Source organism: Phyllobates terribilis, unplaced genomic scaffold (genome assembly GCF_046119375.1).
Source record: "Phyllobates terribilis strain yellow unplaced genomic scaffold, ASM4611937v1 Scaffold_4__5_contigs__length_816908805, whole genome shotgun sequence".
Lineage (NCBI taxonomy): Eukaryota > Metazoa > Chordata > Amphibia > Anura > Dendrobatidae > Phyllobates > Phyllobates terribilis.
In genome coordinates this window covers 584491363-584514168 of record NW_027362764.1, presented here as the reverse complement: position 1 = coordinate 584514168, position 22806 = coordinate 584491363, and the positions used below count along the sequence as shown (strand labels likewise).

At 42.9% G+C, this 22806-nt stretch overlaps 1 protein-coding gene across 3 annotated transcripts in view; it reads right to left on the bottom strand.

Moving 5' to 3' along the window:
• The window catches only part of OSBPL1A (oxysterol binding protein like 1A), a 192139-nt gene that overhangs the window by 131262 nt on the left and 38071 nt on the right, over window positions 1-22806 (bottom strand). For all 3 annotated transcript variants that reach the window (XM_073679177.1, XM_073679176.1, XM_073679178.1), the window contains 5 exons: window positions 18427-18512; window positions 15562-15706; window positions 11703-11770; window positions 11570-11614; window positions 9125-9198 (listed from right to left, as the gene is read on the bottom strand). In XM_073679177.1, coding sequence (XP_073535278.1) covers window positions 9125-9198; window positions 11570-11614; window positions 11703-11770; window positions 15562-15706; window positions 18427-18512 — 418 coding nt within the window. The remainder of the gene's footprint in view (window positions 1-9124; window positions 9199-11569; window positions 11615-11702; window positions 11771-15561; window positions 15707-18426; window positions 18513-22806) is intronic.

Below are 22806 nucleotides of genomic sequence, written 5' to 3'. Positions count from 1 at the left end.
ATTGGGCAGCAAATATTAATTCAGGAGCACAGCATAAGAGATAATGTTATTCATGGAGCATTATAATTACACTTATTGTTAAAGGGCACCATGTTGGGATCTGCTGAATGCCAGAGAAGAGGGAATTCTCAAGGTATAAGTAGTGGACATGAAATCTCATCATGATGTTTGTATTACATATAGACAAAAGGAAAGTCATCGACTCCAATCAGAAAAAACATCAGATGTAACATGTAAATTTTCAAGTAAAGGGACTGACTGACAGTCTACATCAGTATTGTGGTTTCTGTATGGTTCACAGTCTGATGAGGGCTGGTAACTCCTCCTCATATCTCTACCATTCATAAGAACATACTGGAGGTTTTAGGTTCATGAAATACAATTGTGTATGGTGGGGGTTGACCTGACGTTGCAATTCATCACTGTACTAAGTTTAAAGAAGTTGTAGACTACTTTATATTACCCCCCCCCCCCCCAATGTATCCCCCCAGGGCACCTAAGACTTTTTGTAAATACCTTAGCACCGCTCACAAGTATTATCAGCAACATAAGGCATTTACAAAAATTCTTAGGTGCCCCGAGGGGATACATTGGGGGTGTAATATAAAGTAGTATACAACTTCTTTAAACTTAGTACAGTGATGAATTGCAACGTCAGGTCAACCCCCACCATATACAATTGTATTGCATGAACCTGCAACATCCAGTATGTCCTTATCAATGGTAGAGATACGAGGAGTTGTAGTTACCAGCAATCATCAGCCATCTTAGGGGCCCCGGAGGATACATTGGGGGGGGGGGGGGTAATATAAAGTAGTGTACAACCCCTTTAATGCTGTACTAATGTACTGACAGTGGTTCTGGCACTGTGTTCATGCACTGATCGTGATCCTCTCCAAATCGTCAAAAACAATACAAATTGAGTCGCTAAAAACATATCAGCGGACCGAAGAAGTATAGCCCATTTTAATTTTGTCAGCTACCAAGTTGCGCAGATCTGCTCTAAATCCTTGTTAAAATGCTCTACATCAAAGTACCATTAGGATTTCTGATTTGTGGAGGCAAGAGTCCTGTAAGAAGAATTTGTACCCATCAGACATTTATTGTATATGCTTTCATAATTCCAAAAAAGTCACAAAAAAGGAACAACCCTTTTAAAAATGTTTTGTGACCATTGGGATTGGTTGTGTATGACAGTGTGGCCCTTGGACCAAAAAAGTTTGTGCATCCCTGTTATCGCACATCTGCACTTCTAGTCTCCACTTCTTCTCTCAGGTTTGCTAGTACAACCCCTGGCAAAAATTATGGAATCAATCGGATTCAGGTCTGGGGAACGGGCGGGCCAGTCCATAGCTTCAATGCCTTCATCTTGCAGGAACTGCTGACACACTCCAGCCACATGAGGTCTGGCACTGTCCTGCATTAGGAGGAACCCAGGGCCAACTGCACCAGCATATGGTCTCACAAGGGGTCTGAGGATCTCATCTCGGTACCTAATGGCAGTCAGGCTACCTCTGGCGAGCATATGGAGGGCTGTGCGGCACTCCAAAGAAATGCCACCCCACACCATTACTGACCCACCCAAACAAGTCATGCTGAAGGATGTTGCAGGCAGCAGATCGCTCTCCACGGCGTCTCCAGACTCTGTCACGTCTGTCACATGTGCTCAGTGTGAACCTGCTTTCATCTGTGAAGAGCACAGGGCGCCAGTGGCGACTTCCCCAATCCTGGTGTTGTGTGACAAATGCCAAGTGTCCTGTACGGTGTTGGGCTGTGAGCACAACCCCCATCTGTGGACGTCGGGCCCTCATACCACCCTCATGGAGTCGGTTTCTAACCGTTTGTGCAGACACAGGAACATTTGTGGCCTGCTGGAGGTCATTTTGCAGGGCTCTGGCAGTGCTCCTCCTGACCCTCCTTGCACAAAGGTGGAGGTAGCGGTCCTGCTGCTGGGTTATTGCCCTCCTACGGCCCCCTCCACATCTCCTGGTGTACTGGCCTGTCTCCTGGTAGCGCCTCCAGCCTCTGGACACTACGCTGAAAGACACAGGAAACCTTCTTGCCACAGCTCGCATTGATGTGCCATCCTGGATGAGCTGCACCTGGGCATCTTCTGTGGGTTGTAGAGTCCGTCTCATTCTACCACGAGTGTGAAAGCACAACCAACATTCAAAAGTGACCAAAACATCAGCCAGAAAGCATTGGTACTGAGATGTGGTCTGTGGTCCCCACCTGCAGAACCACTCCTTTATTGAGGGTGTCTTGATAATTGCCAATAATTTCCATCTATTGTCTATTCCATTTGCACAACAGCATGTGAAATTGATTGTCAATCAGTGTTGCTTCCTAAGTGGACAGTTTTATTTCACAGAAGTTTGATTTACTTGGAGTTATATTCTGTTGTTTAAGTGTTCTCTTTATTTTTTTGAGCAGTGTGTGTATAAAATATATACAGTTAGGTCCATATGTATTTGGACAGAGACAACATTTTTCTAATTTTGGTTCTAGACATTACCACAATGAATTTTAAACAAAACAATTCAGATGCAGTTGAAGTTCAGACTTTCAGCTTTCATTTGAGGGTATCCACATTAAAATTGGATGAAGGGTTTAGGAGTTTCAGCTCCTTAACATGTGCCACCCTGTTTTTAAAGGGACCAAAAGTAATTGGACAGATTAAATAATTGTAAATAAAATGTTCATTTCTAGTACTTGGTTGAAAACCCTTTGTTGGCAATGACTGCCTGAAGTCTTGAACTCATGGACATCACCAGACGCTGTGTTTAAGAAAGAGAGAGCAAGGGACATAAAAGGCACCAAACACAAAATAATTCAAATAGGTACACAGTATCTTGAAAAATTCATACAAAATTTATTATTGTTCTCAAAAATATTAAACACTACCATAAAAAACATGATAAGAAGAGCATGTAAGACAGACAAGACAAATAGATAGGAAAAAATCCCCTTACAGAAGATAATATAATATAATCCAGAATAGAAAATCATTAACCTGTGCAAAATAATCAATAATTAAGGTACATAATCTAAATCCACCTAGTAAAAGAATTTTAGCATGATTTAAATAGAGCAATCAATAAGGCAGCATGCTGCCAGGATAGGGGATAAATATAAAAGTACCAATAATATATGTGCACAGTTAGAAAGAAAAAGGAGATGTAAATTATATTATGTATTATTTACATCTCCGCCCAAGCCATCACACTGCCTCCGCAGTGTTTTACAGATGATGTGGTATGCTTTGGATCATGAGCTGTACCACGCCTTCGCCATACTTTTCTCTTTCCATCATTCTGGTAGAGGTTGATCTTGGTTTCATCTGTCCAAAGAATGTTCTTCCAGTGCTGGCTTTTTTAGATATTTTTTAGCAAAGTCCAGTCTAGCCTTTTTATTCTTGATGCTTATGAGTGCCTTGTACTGTGCAGTGAACCCTCTGTATTTACTTTCATGCAGTCTTCTCTGTATGGTAGATTTGGATATTGATACGCTTACCTCCTGGAGAGTGTTGTTCACTTGGTTGGCTGTTGTGAAGGGGTTTCTCTTCACCATGGAAATTATTGTGCGATCATCCACCACTGTTGTCTTCCATGGGAGCCCAGGTCTTTTTGCATTGATGAGTTCACCAGTGTTTTCTTTCTTTCTCAGGATATACCAAACTGTAGATTTTGCCACTCCTAATATTGTAGCAATTTCTCTGATGGTTTTTTTCTGTTTTTGCAGCTTAAGGATGGCTTGTTTCACCTGCATGGAGAGCTCCTTTGACCGCATGTTTACTTCACAGCAAAACCTTCCAAATGCAAGCACCACACCTCAAATCAACTCCAGGCCTTTTATCTGCTTAATTGAGAATGACATAACGAAGGGATTGCCCACACCTGTCCATGAAATAGCCTGGGAGTCAATTGTCCAATTACTTTTGGTCCCTTTAAAAACAGGGTGGCACATGTTAATGAGCTGAAACTCCTAAACCCTTCATCCAATTTTAATGTGGATACCCTCAAATGAAAGCTGAAAGTCTGAACTTCAACTGCATCTGAATTGTTTTGTTTAAAATTCATTGTGGTAATGTCTAGAACCAAGATTAGAAAAATGTCTCTGTCCAAATATATATTGACCTAACTGAGATATGTATGTATGTATGTATGTATGTATGTATGTATGTATGTATGTATGTATGTATGTATGTATGTATGTATGTATGTATGTATGTATATATATATATATATATATATATTACACATACACAAAAATACATGATGACTATGGCTTGCAGCCAATGAAAACACAAAAGTCATTATCTCAGTAAATTAGAATACTTTATAACACCAGCTTGAAAAAATGTTTTTAAAATGCGAAATGTTTGCCTACTGAAATGTATGTTCACTAAATACCCTCAGTACTTGTTCGGGTTCCTTTTGCATCAATTACTGCATCAATGCGGAAAAATCTGTCTTCACATATTTCTTGGCCCTGTGTTGATATTTCTCTTTTGTGTCTTGTTCAATGGTGGTTTGGTTTCAGCCCTCCTTACCTCTGCCATGTCTCTAAGCACTGAACACCTTGTACTTCTGGGCACTCCAGGGAGGTTGCAGTTCTGGAATGTAAAAGCACTGTAGGAAAATGGCTTCATGGTCGCTTCACGTTTGATGCTTCTCAAATCTTTGACAATGTGTAGCTTTTTTTACTTAAGTTTTTTTGAGACCCTATTGACTACTTGCAACAAAACTTTTGATGGTTCTGTGATCATGCCCCAATATCTTAAAAGTCTTACAGAAGGATGCAGCAGTTGTAAGGGGGGGGGTTGCTGCGTTCCCACACCCTGGCAGCCTACAGTCATGGCCAAAAGTTTTGAGAATGACACCAAAATTATATTTTCACATGATCTGCTGGCCTCTGGTTTTTATTAGTGTTTGTCTGATGTTTATATCACATACAGAAATATAATTGCAATCATATTATGAGTACCAATAGGTTATATTGACAGTTAGAATGAGTTAATGCAGCAAGTCAATATTTGCAGTGTTGCCCCTTCTTCTTCAAGACCTCTGTAATTCTCCCTGGCATGCTCTCAATCAACTTTTGGACCAAATCCTGACTGATAGCAGTCCATTCTTGCATAATCAATGCTTGCATTTTGCCAGAATTTGTTGGTTTTTGTTTGTCCACCCGTCTCTTGATGATTGACCACAAGTTCTCAATGGGATTAAGATCTGGGGAGTTTCCAGGCCATGGACCCAAAATCTCTATGTTTTGTTCCATGAGCCATTTAGTTATCACCTTTGCTTTATGGCAAGGTGCTCCATCATGCTGGAAAAGGCATTGTTGGGCGCCAAACTGCTCTTGGACGGTTGGGAGAAGTTGCTCTTGGAGGACATTCTGGTACCATTCTTTATTCATGGCTGTGTTTTTAGGCAAGACTGTGAGTGAGGCGATTCCCTTGGCTGAGAAGCAACCCCACTCATGAATGGTTTCAGGATGCTTTACAGTTGGCATGAGACAAGACTGGTGGTAGCGCTCACCTCTTCTTCTCCGAATAAGCTGTTTTCCAGATGTCCCAAACAATCAAAAAGGGGATTCATCAGAGAAAATGACTTTGCCCCAATCCTCAGCAGTCCACTCCCTGTACCTTTTTCAGAATATCAGTCGGTCCCTGATGTTTTTTCTGGAGAGAAGTGGCTTCTTTGCTGCCCTCCTTGAAACCAGCCCTTGCTCAAAGAGTCTCCGCTTCACAGTGCGTGCAGAAGCACTCACACCAGCCTGCTGCCATTCCTGAGCAAGCTCGGCACTGCTGGTAGTCCGATCTCGCAGCTGAAACAGTTTTAAGATACGGTCCTGGCACTTGCTGGTCTTTCTTGGGCGCCCTGGAGCCTTTTTGACAACAATGGAAGCTCTCTCCTTGAAGTTCTTGATGATGCGATAGATTGTTGACTGAGGTGCAATCTTTGTAGCTGCGATACTCTTCCCTTTTAGGCCATTTTTGTGCAGTGCAATGATGGCTGCACGTGTTTCTTTAGAGATAACCATGGTTAACTGAAGAGAAACAATGATACCAAGAACCAGCCTCCTTTAAAAAAGTGTCCAGTGATGTCATTCTTACTTAATCATGACTGATTGATCGCCAGCCCTGTCCTCATCAACACCCACACCTGTGTTAATGGATCAATCACTAAAATGATGTTAGCTGCTCCTTTTAAGGCAGGACTGCAATGATGTTGAAATGTGTTTTGGGGGTTAAAGTTCATTTTCTGGGCAAATATTGACTTTGCAAGTACAGTAATTGCTGTTAAGCTGATCACTCTTTGACATTCAGGAGTATATGCAAATTGCCATTACAAAAAATGAAGCAGTAAACTTTGGAAAAATTACTATTTGTCTCATTCTCAATACTTTTGGCCATGACTGTACAGTTAATAGAATGTCCCAATCCCCTTGTGCTGTGCAGAACGCTCACATTTTGGCCACAGGCCTCTGCTGTATCCAGGCTCCTGGATGCAGGAACATTCGCATACCAATCAAGGGACACTCGCTTCATAACCAACAGTTCAACTTTACTTAGCAGTCCATGGTTAACTCATGTTACAGCACAGTACATTTCCATATTCTCTTCATAAAGGTGCTGCGGTAGAATCAAGCAGCTGGAGAAGCATTTACTGTATTTTTCGGACCATAAGATGCACTTTTTCCCCCCAAAATTTAGGAGGAAAATGGGGGGTGCGTCTTATGGTCAGAAAGTAACTTACCAGTGGTGGTGGAGTGGGATCGGCGGCGGCATCAGAAGAGGTATCTGCCTAGGAGCCGGGGCCTTGTCCGGTACCAGTGCCGGTTTCTTGCTGTGAGCTGATCTACAGGAAAATGGCCACCGGAGCCGGCGCATGTGCTCTGCTTCGCCGGCGGCCATTTTCCTGTAGATCTCCGCTTCAGAAAGCTGGCCGCACGCACCGGAAGCCACGCTACTCACAGCAAGACACCGGCCCCGGTACCAGGCCCCAGCCACCACTCACCCAGGCCCCCAAGCCCCCAGCGCCAGCCACCACTCACCCAGGTCCCCCAAGCCCCCAGCGCCAGCCACCACTCACCCAGGTCCCCCAAGCCCCCAGCGCCAGCCACCACTCACCCAGGCCCCCCAAGCCCCCAGCGCCAGCCACCACTCACCCAGATGACCAGCGCAATCCACCAGACCCCCAGCGCCAGGCCACCAGGCACCCAGCCCCAGGCCACCAGGCACCCAGCCCCAGGCCACCAGGCGCCAGGCACCCAGGTCACCAGGCGACCAGCCCCAGGCCACCAGTGCCAGGCCCGACTTCCTGAAGGACCTTGCCTCCTGTGTCCCCCGCTAAACGGCCCATCCAGGTAAGATACCTATTCAGACTAAGACGGACTCCCATCTTATCAAATTTTTTTTTTACTATTTTCCACCCCAAAATTTGGTGCATCTTATGGTCTGGTGCGTCTTATAGCCCGAAAAATACGGTAACTACAAGAAGGAGGCGCAAAAAGTCACAGACAAACATAGTTAACATGTAATCATTTTTAATTCCCAAAAGAAAATGACAGGAACGCACAACCTGAGGCCGGGTGGCCACACATGTCCTGCTATGCCATTCTGTATGGCACGCAACCATCTGGTCACAGAAATGCTCGTCTGTATGTGTCTGTTTGCATGTAGGTTCCATAAAGAATAAAAAGAGGTGGGCACACTGTCTTCTCTGTTTCCCATACATTTTAGGAGAATGGGGTCCCTAGAACCCCATTACAGGAGGTCATCTATGATTGTGGCTCTCTATATTATAGTTTATGACATTTAGGCCGCAGTCAGATGGTCGCATGTTCTCTCGTGAGAGAATTGGGCCGATGATGCTAATAACACTCAGCTCAAGCTCTGTCAGAGTGTCATCTTACTGTGAGCCAATTCTCTCGCATGAGAGAATTGCCGTATAGGTGTGGAGAACACCGAGAACTTAATTTCACCATCTTCTCCATTGTCTGTGTCCGCATACATCAGACTGCACTCGGATGACATTGGAGTGCAGTCCAATGTTTCACATGCACACAGACTTATATGGGTGGACATGGTCTGATCAGATGCAATAGCAGCATGCTGCAAAATCACAGATCTGCACTGCCCCAATAGTGTTACATTGGTCCGAGTGCTATCCGATAAAACATTGGCTAGCACTCGGCCGTGTTGTTCACACGACCGTATGAGTCCTAAAATTAACAATGGCGAGAGCTACAGTCACGCATAGTTTTCCCCTCCCTCTCCTAAGAGCTAACTGTGGGTAAAAAGTGTCCACCTATTATTCTCATGGTTGCAGGATACATCTTCTGGACTATCAGGCATTTATGGCATGTCATTTTGATATAGGGGTATCATAATCTTAGACATTTCCAGTATAAGTTTTATTGAGGCCTTTGAGATTTATCAGAATAATGTGGATCGCGGACCAGAAAAGGTTGTGCACCTCTACTTAAAAGGAGAAACATTTTCAAGTTGGTTCTCCAAATAAGCTGATATAAGTGTGAGCATGTATGAGGAATAATGCCATTTCTAGTCACTATATGGCATGTATCTTACATTTTTTCACCAACTTTCTGTTCTTCAGACTCCACCTCTAATTTGCAATTGACTGAGCTAGTGTGTGGAAACTAGCCGCTATGAAGTCTTCTAGTCATTAAACACACAAAAAAAGTGATGCCTGCTCTTTTTCCCCTTTCGTAGAACACAAACAGCAGATACACGTAGGAAATTGTACAGCAGTACTGGCTAGTGTAGCTGTGCATCCAGCTCTGGGATAAGCTAGCTACAACCTGCATAATCTGTTTCTCTGCCCTGCTCTCTCCCTCTTATCCATAAAGCCGAATATGCTGTGTATCCCTACATCTCCCTGTGCTAGCAACCCATCTGGTCTTGAGCAAGATGGATTGTAGCCATTTTTTTCCTGAGCGAATTAGGAGGTCATGAGGCTATAGGGGACGAAATGGCTCATGAGTGATGAAACAAACAGAATTCGCTGAGAAGATATATTACAACTTTTTTGTAGTCACTTGTACCCTTTAATTATTTTGCACACTACAAAGTTATACGGGATAACAAACTACTCACTGTTTCTGAAACCAAGACATTACGCCATGCTCCAGAACCACCCAAAACAGCTTCCACCCAAAGAATCGCGAACTCTGAAAGGTAAAGGTTGTTTATACTGTAATCTAAGTGGCACAAAAACCTGACACTTGGTTATACAACATTAGACAGCAAACTGCCGCTATGGCCACAAGCACAACGTCAGCAGCACACACAACGTCAGCACCACTAGCGCCATACATAAATTTACTTTCACTGAAAACGAGCCACACTGTCAGAGAATTCAGACCAGCCCTACCTGCTTTTCATATTGCAGCCCTGCTAGTAGCCACCAATGCACCCTCCCCAAGATAGTCTCTGCAGGGCAGTGTGACAGAATCAGCAGCAGGTCCTTAGCAGATGCACTTGCTGTGAAGGCATTTTTGCAAAACTTGGCTGTGGCCAGCAAGTAATTGATATTTTCAGTTAAAAGGGACAGTGTGGCCAACTTGCCAAGAAGCAAAGTGGCCGCAAACGGCTTCTAGGACATCAGCACATCTTCCAGCCAGGCCAGCTTGTCCCATATACCATCCATATTACACAACACAATACTATACAAGTGCTTCTCACTAAATTAGAATATCATCAAAAAGTTAAATTGATTTCAGTTTTTCAATACAAAAAGTGAAACTCATTATATAGAGTCATTACAGAGTGATCTATTTCAAGTGTTTATTTCTGTTAATGTTGTTGATTATGGCTTACAGCCAATGAAAACACAAAAGTCATTATCTCAGTAAATTAGAATAATTAACAAAAAACACCTGCAAAGGCTTCCAATGCGTTTAAAAAGGTCCCTTAGTCTGTTTCAGTAGGCTCCACAATCATGGGGAATACTGCTGACGTGACAGAAGTCCAGAAGACCGTCATTGACACACTCCACAAGGAGGGTAAGCCACAAAAGGTCATTGCTAAAGAAGCTGGCTGTTCACCGAGTGCTGTATCCAAGCATCCTTGAAAGGATTGTTAAGAAAAGGCCATTCAAAACTTTGGGGGAGTTTCACAAGGAGGGGTCTGCTGCTGGAGTCAATGCTTCAAGAGCCACCACACACAGACGTATCCAGGACATGGGATACAAGTGTCGCATTCCTTGTGTCAGGCCACTCATGACCAATAGACAATGCCAGAAACATCTTACCTGGGCCAAGGAGAAAAAGACCTGGGCTGTTGCTCAGTGGTCCAAGTTGTTGTTTTCAGATGAAAGTAAATTTTGCATTTCATTTGGAAATCAAGGTCCCAGAGTCTGGAGGAAGAGTGGAGAGGCCACAATCCAAGCTGCTGGAGGTCTAGTGTGAAGTTTCCACAATCAGTGATGGTTTGGGGAGCCATGTCATCCCCTGGTGTAGGTCCACTGTGTTTTATCAAGACAAAAGTCAGCGCAACCGTCTACCAGGAAATTTTAGAGCACTTCATGCTTTCCTCTGCCGACAAGCTTTTTGGAAATGGAAATTTCATTCTCCAGCAGGACTTGGCACCTGTCCACACTGCCAAAAGTACCAATACCTGGTTTACAAACAACAGTATCACTGTGCTTGATTGGCAAGCAAACTTGCCTGACCTTAACCCCATAGAGAATCTATGAGGTATTGTCAAGAAGAAGATGAGAGACACCAGACCCAACAATGAAGACGAGCTGAAGGCTTCAATCAAAGCAACCTGGGCTTCCATAACACCTCAGCAGTGCCACAGGCTGATCGCCTCCATGCCACGCCGCATTGATGCAGTAATTGATGCAAAAGGAGCCCGACCAAGTATTGAGTGCATTTACTGAACATACATTTCAGGAGGCCAACATTTCGGATTTTAAAAACATTTTTCAAGCTGCTGTTATAAAGTATTCTAATTTACTGAGATAATGACTTGTGTTTTCATTGGCTGCAAGCCATAATCATCATCATTAAAAGGGGTTGTCCACTACTTTTACATTGATGCCCTGTGGATAGGGCATCAATGTAAAAGTAGTGGACAACTTCAACAGAAATAAACACTTGAAATAGATCACTGTTTATAATGACTATATAATATAAGAGTTTCACTTTTTGTATTGAAGAACTGAAATAAATTAACTTTTTGATGATATTCTAATTTAGTGAGAAGCACTTGCATATCAAGATATAGGTGAAAGAGCACTCTACAATGTGCAGACAGATCACCTTTGAACGTCTGAGATACAATACGCTTTATTGGCATATATCTGTGTATTCTACATCTGTTTACTCTATGCTACATACCGCTATCGATACATTTCTTACGATGCACCAAGGCTTAGCATGCGCTGTAATATATCCAATTGCTTCTATAGCGCCATCGCATTCTACGGCTCTGCACTGAGGTCATCAACACTCACAACAGGCTTTGTTCCCAAAAATGCTGATAAAATTTCCCAAGTTTTTATGCAAATATTAGATAGATCTATAGAAGACACACCTTGCATAATGGGCCTTCAAATCTCTGTAGATTTTTAATTAAAAACTGGAAGAAAAAAAAAAAAAAGACATTGAGCAAATGCCATGCAGAACATTTATAGTGTTAGCTAGGTCATTATGTTCAAAGTTCTTACCTTTCCAGTTTTGCTTTGTAGTACTTGCTTGATTTCTATACGTTGGGCAAGATCTATTGGTCTCTGGTCTAAACAAACAAAAAAAAATTATACATTACTAAAACATTGAAACTTGAACAAAAAAAGGAAACTCAAATCAATTCCGGTAAGGGATTGCATCTTAAGTATAGACCAGGAAAGATTTGAGCTCTGTTAAGACCTAATCTTACACCGCATTTACTCTATACATAATCAATTTCAACACACAGTACAGGTCAAAAGTTTGGACACATCTCTGCAGTTTTCCTTGTTCTTATTGGAAAAAACAAAAACCACACTGTAGATTCAGACTGAGGGCAGCAAAACCACAAAGGGTACACATACAGAAACAGGTGTTAAACCTTAGATTCCTCAAAATGCCCCCTTTAAATCTGATGTCAGTTTTACACCCCTTTGGCATTATCATCTCGAACAATCTTGAAGGAGTTTCCAAAGTTGCAGAGCACTTGGCCGCTTTGCCTTCTTAGAAAGACAAGGCAATGGGCACCAAAAATCTCACATACTCCACATGTATGGTGTCGACATGGCAACAACACAGATTTCCAGTGATCTAATGTCAAGTCAATCCTTGTGTTGCTTGTCCTAAACCAGTCATTTCTTCTTGTTTGCGGTCCTCTGTAGTGGCCTCTTTACAGATATTCAACCATAAAGCCCTGCTTCTTGCAGTCTCCTTTAGAGAGTTGATGTTGAGATTTCTGCGCATCATTCCCAAGAGCGATTATCTGCGGTGCAGTTTCTTAAGTTGGTAACTCAAATAAAACTTATCCTCTGCAGCAGAGGTAACTTGGTCTTGCTTTCATGGGGCACACCTCATGAGAGCCAGTTTCATTATTGATTACAATAATGTTTGATTGTTTTCATGACTGTAATTTATGAATCCTTCAAGGTTCTAGCAATTTTCTACACTGACTGACCTTCATGTCAAAGTAATGATGGACTGTGAATGCTCTTCATTTAGTAGAATTGTTCTTGAGATATTCTGGCTAAGAATAGTTGCGGAATAGGGCTCAGCACTGTTTGGAAATTGTGAACTAAAAACTGCCTCTGCAAAAAAACACCTGATGTTTGCAAACACTTTCTGAAGGCTGGGGAGATACAACCAATGAACTGTTGATTAGGCATAACAGTTCACTGGAAGTCATTCGAGGTGGTGACTACCTGATAAAGCTGTTTGAGAACATGCCAAGGGGGTTCAAAGCTGTCAAAAGTAAAAGAGGGTTACACAGTATGGCTCGGAAGGGAAGGAAAGCTACTTGACTTCTGGAGCACAATTTTGGCTGAAATAGATTGTAGACACCACATCGCATTTGCAGAGCCCCTGAGGTGTCAAAACAGCAGAAACTCCCACCAGTGACCCCATTTTTGAAAACACCATCAGTCAAGGAATTAATCTAAATCATGTAGTGGGCATTTTGAAATCACAAATGATTCGTGGAAATTTATAACAGTGGGATATAGAAATATAAAAATTATGCTTTTCCACAAATATTTTAGCCCATATTTTTAAATTTTTATAGTGTGTCATCAGAGAAAATGGACCTTGGAATGTGTTACATATTCTCCTGAGAATGCAAATTCCCAATATATGTTCAGAAAGTATTATTTGGTCACACTGCAAAGCTCGGAAGGGAAGGACCGCCATTTTTGAGTGTATAGTTTCCTGGAATGGTTTCTGGCTGCAATGTTACATTAGCAGAGCCCCTGAGGTACCATAGCAAAAGCGTAGGGGGAGGAGGGGGACATTTGGATTTAGGAGAGCAGATGACACTGAATTTTCTTTGGTGGGAGCCATGTCCTTTTTCCAGAGCCTTTGTGCTACCAGTAACGTGGAAAACCCTTATACTTCTATTGATAAATGACGGACCTGATTGGGACTTTTTGAGGATTGGATTTAAGGTCCCATTCTGGATCACTTTGTAGGCCAAGTCCTCATCTATCCTGTGCTGTACACTGAGTACTTATGGTAGGGGTTTTCTATGTAAAGATCCAACATATAAGATCAGACTAAATTATTGGAAGTTTTATTCTTTGGGTAAGATTGATTACAGCTAAACCAGATTCATATACCGGAGATTTGTTTTAGGTTTACCTACATTTGCACACCAAGAACTATTAGAGACAAAAAAATGTATTCATTGCCATTTTCTCAATGCTATAACTTTTATTCTACCAATGATAGAAATGAGCAAATGCTTCTTTGTTTCGATGAAGTTTTGAGTGATCCCATATTTTTTATGTTGTTAATCGTAGCAGTACAAAAGTAGTGTGACAGTTTTAAAGATAGTGTCAGACGCCACGATACCAAATAAGTATTTTATCTTATTTTATTGTTTGTTTGTTTGTTTTTTTTAAAATGCGTATTTATTGGCAAAACATTTTTCAGATTGTGGTTTTTTTTTTTTTTTTTTTTTTTTTTTTTTTAGAGTTTTTAAAACTTTATTTCATCCATTTATGAATCTTAAACTTTAATTTGTCTGATCTGTGGTCTAATACCCTGCAATGCTTATGTACTACAGAGTATTAGACCTGTCAGCTTCAAACTGACAGAATGCCTGTTAGACCCAGCTTGCAGTACACCCTATCCTTCAGACCTTGAGGACATTTTTTTGACTTTGGAGTGCAGTTATAACTATCACCTATCCACGCTCACGCTGAAGGGGTGGATGGAGTAGGAAAGAGTGAAATCCCCCTTCCTTTCACAACCTTTTAATTGCCATCATCGCAGCTTCTAGGGTATTAAACAACTACGCAAGGTGCTGGCAGTAGCTCGGCTGTTTGTTAAGCAGAGCTTTTAACAAAGTCACTGGCAAAGTACTGGAGGGGAGATATGTTTCACTGAGGCTATTCGCTTCAGTCACTTGAAACCTAGAAGTTTTGCTCCAGCACACTATGTGCTGAGACGGGTTAAATCAGTCATTTTAAAAGGCTAGGTTTTTGTGAACAATAGAGCGGGTGGGAGGTTGTTCACCATATCTCCATCCCGCGGTGTGGTCTGGGATATAAATAGCCAGCCTTTTGAATCATTAGGTGGTTCAGTGTGTCTGGAGAGGCTAGCTCCAGAGAGGTGCTCATGTTTGTGCTTAACTGAACCGTGTGTTTTGCTAACCCTGAGAGGGCAGATCCCAGCAGGCCAATGATATCTGCTTTACCATTTTGTTGTTTTGCTTTCCTGTTTTGCCCAAAGGGCAGTGATTATTTTTACTTCCCAATGGTTTATGCTGCATGTATATAATAAACCAGTGAAGGACTTAAAAGAGACAGTGTTCCTGTGTCTACCTCAGTGTGCAGCTGAGTGAGCCGATCTACCACCGATTCTATGCCCCCATAATCAACATGACAGAACTGGACGTCATAACGCGGGAAAACTCTTTACACATTATTTAGGTTAAATGTTGTGTAAGGATTAAAAAGGTGTTCCCTCAGAAAAACAGCCCTTTCTTTTCATAAAGTCTTAATAGCGATAAACCATTTTCACTCAAAAAGGAAGAGACTCAGTAATACATGGGTATGTTGGATCCACCAAAGGGTGAACTGTTTCATGTGGTTATTTTCCTCTTTGGGGGTTTTCCCAAACAGAAGTAGAACATCTGGAGAGGGTTTATTTTAGTGAAACAACCACTTTAATGCTTCTCCAAAAAATGATAATAAAAGGTGCTTACAAGAAAGCAATTATTACCATACATCTTTGAACACTGCAAAAACTTGTCTCTTTAGGATATGAGACTCATCAATAACAATTATAAAAGACCAAATATGTAAGTGTAAGCCTCATCAAAATGCAGTACTCCAATATATGGACTTTCAGTTTTACAAGACTTACCCTTTTTATTCTTGATATTTACATCTGCGCCACTTTTTAGAAGTCTTGAGGCACACTGCTTCATCCCCCTATAGGCAGCACAGTGCAGAGGCGTGTTACCCATCTGGTCGGTGCAGTTAATGTCAGGTGGCTTAGCTCTGGTTAGCTAGAGAAAGAAGCAACCACATATCAGAAGTATACATATTTATATATTCAACCAAGCCCGGGTTCCTACTACACCTTGGTCACCGTTCAGCACTTCTATAAAACTTTATCCATATTTCTGTTATCATAACCTTCAAATAGGCAGATGGAGTCCAAAATACATACACTACTGTAGATTTTGGACACAATTGCGTAATCTATCACTATTGAGCCCGACAAATAAATAAATCTGAATTAATTAATGGACACCACCAAAAACAAAGTCAAGTGGTATCAAAAGTTTCATATTTTGGACTCTAGCTCACTTAAAGGGGTGGTCCGAAAGCAAAGTAATTTTGCTCCTAACTCCCTATTTAGTCCCAAAATCTAAGCTATTATCTAATATACTTGCTTTAAAAAATCCCTACAGTTCCCCAACTACATTGTAACAGCTATTGTATGTTTTTTTTCTATTTCTGGTCTGATGACAATTTGTTTGAGAATCCTAGTGCATGCTGGGATACTCAAAGCATCATCAGGGGGCAGAGGCTGTGGTCACTGTCACAACCCCTTATCCCTCCATGAAACAGAGGCGTCAGTGATGCTTGTTTCAGGGGCTGTGCTGTCCTTGCGCTATCCCCCTGTGCACAGCACTGTCCCTACTGCGTCTCCATTGTGCACAATGCTGTCCTGACTCCATACTTGCTATGTCTCCCCTGAGCCCAGCGTCCGCTCTATTGTCAGCTTATGAACAGTAATAAACCGGCAGAAGAGCAGTGTCACTATACCCAGCGTGCAGGAGACTACTGCCGCCCCCGCAGAGGACATCACTGGTCTCTGCCGGATATAGTCACTCCGCGCTGTCGCCGGCTTATTACTATTCCTAAGACAACACAGCGGACACTGTGTACAGGGGAGAGAGCACAGTGGCAGAGCAGGGACAGCGCTGTGCACGGGAGAGAGCACAGTGGCAGAGCAGGGACAGCGCTGTGCCCGGGAGAGAGCACAGTGGCAGAGCAGGGACAGCGCTGTGCCCGGGAGAGAGCACAGTGGCAGAGCAGGGACAGCGCTGTGCCCGGGAGAGAGCACAGTGGCAGAGCAGGGACAGCGCTGTGCCCGGGAGAGAGCACAGTGGCAGAGCAGGGACAGCGCTGTGCCCGGGAGAGAGCACAGTGGCAGAGCAGGGACAGCGCTGTGCCCGGGAGAGAGCACAGTGGCAGAGCAGGGACAGCGCTGTGCCCGGGAGAGAGCACAGTGGCAGAGCAGGGACAGCGCTGTGCACGGGAGAGAGCACAGTGGCAGAGCAGGGACAGCGCTGTGCACGGGAGAGAGCACAGTGGCAGAGCAGGGACAGCGCTGTGCACGGGAGAGAGCACAGTGGCAGAGCAGGGACAGCGCTATGCACAGGAGAGAGCACAGTGGCAGAGCAGGGACCGCGCTGTGCACAGGAGAGAGCACAGTGGCAGAGCAGGGACAGCGCTGTGTACAGAGGAGAGAGCACAGTCGCAGAGCAGGGACAGCGCTGTGTACAGAGGAGACAGCACAGTCACAGAGCATGGACAGCACAGTGACAGAGCAGGGATAGTGCTGTGCACAGGGGAGACAGCACAGTGGCAGAGCAGGGACAGCGCTGTGCACAGGAGAGCACAGTGGCAGAGCAGGGACAGCGCTGTGTACAGGGGAGACAGCACAGTCGCAGAGCAGGGACAGCGCTGTGTACAGGGGAGACAGCACAGTCACAGAGCATGGACAGCACAGTGACAGAGCAGGGATAGTGCTGTGCACAGGGGAGACAGCACAGTGGCAGAGCAGGGACAGCGCTGTGCACAGGGGAGACAGCACAGTGGCAGAACAGGAACAGCACCAGGTATAGGGGAAACAGCAAAAGGACAGAGCAGGAACAGCACTAGGCATAGGGGAAACAGCAAAAGGACAGAGCAGGAACAGCACTAGGCATAGGGGAAACAGCAAAAGGACAGAGCAGGAACAGCACTAGGCATAGGGGAAACAGCACAGGGACGGAGGAGGAAGAGCACTGTGCACAGGGAAGACAGAACAGTGGCAGAGAAGCCCCTGAAACGAGTGTCACTGATGACTTCTTTTCAGGGAGGGGGCAGGGGCTGTGACCATGACCACAGACTCTGCTGCCTGATGACACTGTGTATCACCACTGCATGCTGGGATACACAACAGAATCATGATCAGGCAGGAAATAGAAAAAAAAATACACTAGCTGTTTGACAGTGTAGTTAGGAAATGGTAGGGCATTTTTAAAGCAAGTATATTATAAAATACCTTAGATTATGGGACTAAATAGATAGGGAGTTATAAGCAAACTTAATTTGCCTTTGGACCACCCCTTTAAGTTAAATGCTTTGTCTGTGGAATGACGCAATATATTTTTTTGATGTGTTCAGATAAAGGCCCCCAATGGAGTTCTGAACAGGAACCATGGTGCAATCCCAACGTATCTACATAAAAGTAACTAAGTGCACATATTGGCAGTTTCCGATCACAAACTTATTGGATGTTTTTAAAAGATTACTTCCAAGATAGCACTTGGCAATGAAGGAATGTGCTCTCAATTAAACATAAAAATAACCAGTCACTACATGTAATTTTAGCCATGTTGCATTAGTTCGTACCAGTCAATAATGAGCACAGCAAAACCTGATCAACTGTGAAAAAAATAAAGCCACAGCGGTAGTAAGAAATGTTATGTGGTCTGACTACACAACTTACTAGTGCAGATAATTTTGCAAGATTTCCTTCTCTAGCGGCTCCCAGAAGTATTTCTTCCAGTTTTCTTTCCTGTGTTCGTTGTGCAGCTGATTACACAATGAGATACAAGGGCTCATGAGACATAATAAAACTAAAGAAGCATTTTAATGGACTGATAACAACACCACCATACTCTCCCAAGGACACTTTCACACTAAAATATAGGGTGCAATTTTTATGGTGTACAACAGTTTTCCATGTAAGAAATAAAAAATATTATTTCTATAGCACCAACATATTCCACAGCACTTTACATTTTAGAGGTAACTTATTCAGACAATAAAGACATAATAGAGTAACACATAACTGAACAGATACCAAGAGGAGTGGGGGCCCTGCTCGGAAGCTACAATCTGCGAGAAAATAGGGGAGACACAAAAGGTGAATTGTAAATAGTGCTTGTATTGTACGGTCTGGCCATCAATAAAATACATAGGGTGATTCAAATAACGCTGCATGAACCGGTCACCAGCCAGTATCTGTACAAATACCGACACAGAGGGCTAATAAGTGATGGAGGCTGTGTGAACAGAAGCTACAAGAGTCATGATTTTGAAGAAAGTTTTGTATGGGCAAAACAAAGATTAGTTAGATAAGTGTGGTGAGGAGATAGGCCAGTCTAAAGAAATGTGTTTTTAGGTCACACTTAAAACTGTGGGTTTTGGGGATTAATCAAATTGTCCTGGGTAGTGTGTTCCAAAGAATTGGTGCAGCACATGAGAAGTCTTGGAGACTGGTGTGGGCGGTTCGGATTATAGCGGATGCTAGTCTTAGGTCATTAGCAGAATAGAGGGCACAGGTAGAGTGGTAGACAGATAAGGGAGGAGATGTAGGGTGGTGCTGAAGCATGGAACGCTTGGTGGGTGAGTGATGAGTTTGTATTGAACGCTGTAGTGGATGGGTAACAAGTGCAACGACTGGCACAGGTGTAGCGGTTGGAAAGAAGAGGATCCTGGATGCTGCACTCAGGACAGATTGGAGAGGGGAGAGTTTGGTAAGAGGGAGAGGTAGACCGATCAGTAGAGCATTGCAATAGCCCAGATGAGAGTGAATAAGAGCAACAGTAAGAGATTTTGCAGAGTCAAAAGATAAGAAAGGGTTGAATTCTAGAAAGGTTTTTGAGGTGTCGGTGACATGAGCAAGTGAGTGAACGGATCTGGGGTGTGAATGAAAAATCTGAATCAAGAGTGACTCCAAGACAGCGAGCATGTTGCTGGGGAGTAATGGTAGAACCACACATGGAAATGGCAATATCGGGCATAGGTAGGTTAGTGGAGGGAGGAAACACAAGAAGTTCAGTTTTTGACAAATTCAGTTTTAGATAGAGGGAGGACATAATGTTAGAGACAGTGGAAAGACAATCCCTGGTATTATGTAATAATCAGGGGTGATGTCAGGAGACGATGTGTATAATTGGGTGTCATCAGCATAGAGATGATACTGGAAATCAAATCTACTGATGGTTTGTCCAATTTGTGTGGGTTTCCTCCGGGTTCTCCGGTTTCCTCCCACACTCTAAAGACATACTGATAGGGATTTAGATTGTGCGCCCCAATGGGGACAGTGCTGATAAAGTATGTAAAGCGCTGTGGAATTAATGGCGCTATAAAAGTGAGTAAAATAAATATATATGTATATCCAATGGAAAGAGGGGGGCATATCTAAAGAAGAATATAATGCAATGCTGTCTGAAGGGAATGGAGAGCAAATGTTAGAAGAGCTAAAGCCAGTAATGAATTGAGGCTTGCATGGGAGACCAGAAGCAATAAAAAAGGAGTTTGGGGGTATGTCAAAAGCAAAGAATAGTCAAAGATGCTATAGGATTTTTACAGGATGAAAAGGGTGAAGTGGTCAAAAAAGATGTTGAGAAGGCCAAACTTTCAAATTCATATTTTGCATCTGTGTTCTCTAAGAAACCAAAATGTAAAATCAACTGATCTTCACTGTGCTATCGAAGGAATAAAATAATCCAAACCATCTATAAAACAGAGAGGTGGTGAATAAATGAATTTAAATCTCCTGGTCCATATGAATTACATCCTAGGGTTCTGAAAGAGATAGAGGAAATTACAAAACAACTAGCCAGAATGTTTGAAAATTCATGGAAAACAGGAGAAGTCCCAGAAGATTGGAGAAGGGCAAATGTTGTCCCCATCTTCAAAAAAGGAAAGAAGTGGGAGCCAGGAAATTACAGGACAGTGAGCCTTACTTCTATACCAGGAAAGATCTTTGAACAAATTATTAAAACAGCATATATGTAGGTACTTGGATAACAATACAGTAATTAACCAGAGTCAGCATGGGTTTGTAGCAAAGAAGTCATGCCAGACTAATCTAATTTCTTTCTATGATGGAATCACTGACTGGGTGGATCAGGGAAATGCGGTAGATATAGATATATCTCAACTTCAGCAAAGCATTTGATAAACTCTCATACTATCCTTATTAAAAAAAAATGACCATGAATGGGATTGACAAGGCTACGGTTAGGTGTAATCATAACTGGCTCAGTGATTGTACTCAAAGAGTGGTAATAAATGGTTGAACATGCAATTGGAAGAGTGTTCAAGTGGGGTACCACAAGGCTCTGTCCTGGCCCCAGTGTTGTTCAACATTTTTATACATGATCTAGATAAGTGAACTGAAAGCAAACTAATCAAATTTGCAAATGATGCAAAGCTAGGAGGGATAGCTAATAGTGTTAAGCGAACGAGCTCGGAAAAGGCGCTATACGAGCAGGCTCGTGTGCTAACCGAGTATCTTCGGCGTGCTCGCAAAATAAGTTCGTGTCGCCGCATGTTCGGGTCCAATGGCATTGCATACTTAAATATTTTGCGAGCACACTGAAGATACTCTGTTAGCGCCTTATCCAGGCACATTCACCTCAACACTAATAGCTAACACTAGAGAAGACCGAGAAAGGATTCAGAAGGATCTAGATAAGCTTGAAAAATAGCAGCGACTAATAGAATGGTATTGTACAGGGAGAAATGCAAGATTCTACATCTGGGTAAGAAAAACGAAAATGACATCTACAGAATGGGAGGAATATAACTATGCAACAGCACGTGTGAAAAAGACTTGGGTAAACTAATAGATCACATGAGTCAGCGGTGTGATGCAGCAGCAAAAAAGGCAAAGACAGTTCTGGGATATATTAAGAGAAGCATAGAGTCTAGATCACATGAAGTAATTATCCCCTCTGAGGGTATGTGCCCACGATGCGTAATTCATGTGTATTTTGTGCGGAAATTTCCGCAGCGTAAACGCATGAATTACGCATGTAAGCCTTCCCCCATGGTCCCCTATGGCATTCCGCAATTGCAATGCCCATGCTGTGGAATTTTCCGCAGCGTTTTTTGAGGTGCGGAAAATTCCGCAGCATGTCAATTCTTTGTGCGTTTACGCATGCAGAATTGCCATCTACAATGCAGTAGAATACGCAAGGCAATTCCGCATGTGCAAAACGCACGAATTCCGCGCGAAAAACGCATGTCAAATTCCGCGTGCGTTTTTCCGGTAAAAGGACATGCGGAAATGAAGCGCAAATTTCCGCTTCATTTGCGCATTGTGGGCACATACCCTGACTCCTACTTTGTCAGACTTCATCTGGAATACGGTGTCCAATTCCGGGCACCACATTTTAAAAAAGACATCGAAAAACTGGAGCAAGTTCAGAGATGAGCGATCAGGATGGTGAGTGGACTGCAAGCTATGTCCTACAAGGAGCGGTTAAAGGATCTGGGAATGTTTAGCTTGCAAAAAAGAAGGCTAAGAGGAGACCTAATAGCTATCTGCAAATATTTGAAGTGATGTCACAGTGTAGAGGGATCATCCTTATTCTCATTTGCACATGGAAACATGAGAAGAAATTGAATGAAACAAAGGGAGAAAATACAGATTAGATATTAGAAAAAACTTTTTGACTGAGGTTGAGCAATGAGTGGAACAGGCTGCCACGAGAGGTGGCGAGTTCTCCTTCAATGGAAGTCTTCAAACAGAGGCTGGACAGACATCTGTCTGAGATGATTTAGTGAATCCTGCATGGAGCAGGGGGGGGGGGGGTTGGGCAAGATGACCCTGGAGATCCCTTCCAACTCTAACATTCTATGATTCTAGTGATTTTCTCCCATGCACAAAATAAAAAATACATTTGCAAAGCTTGTCCTTCCCACTGCAAGGTTAGAAATGAACAGCATCCGTTTGCTGTCCATAGTTTTCATGGACCCAAAGAATAAGACTGATTTTGATCAGTATCTTGGATCAAAACCGGACAAGTATCAGGGATTTAATTGAGGAAACAGCACCAAAGTCTACAATGGACACGTGTTCTATCCGTGA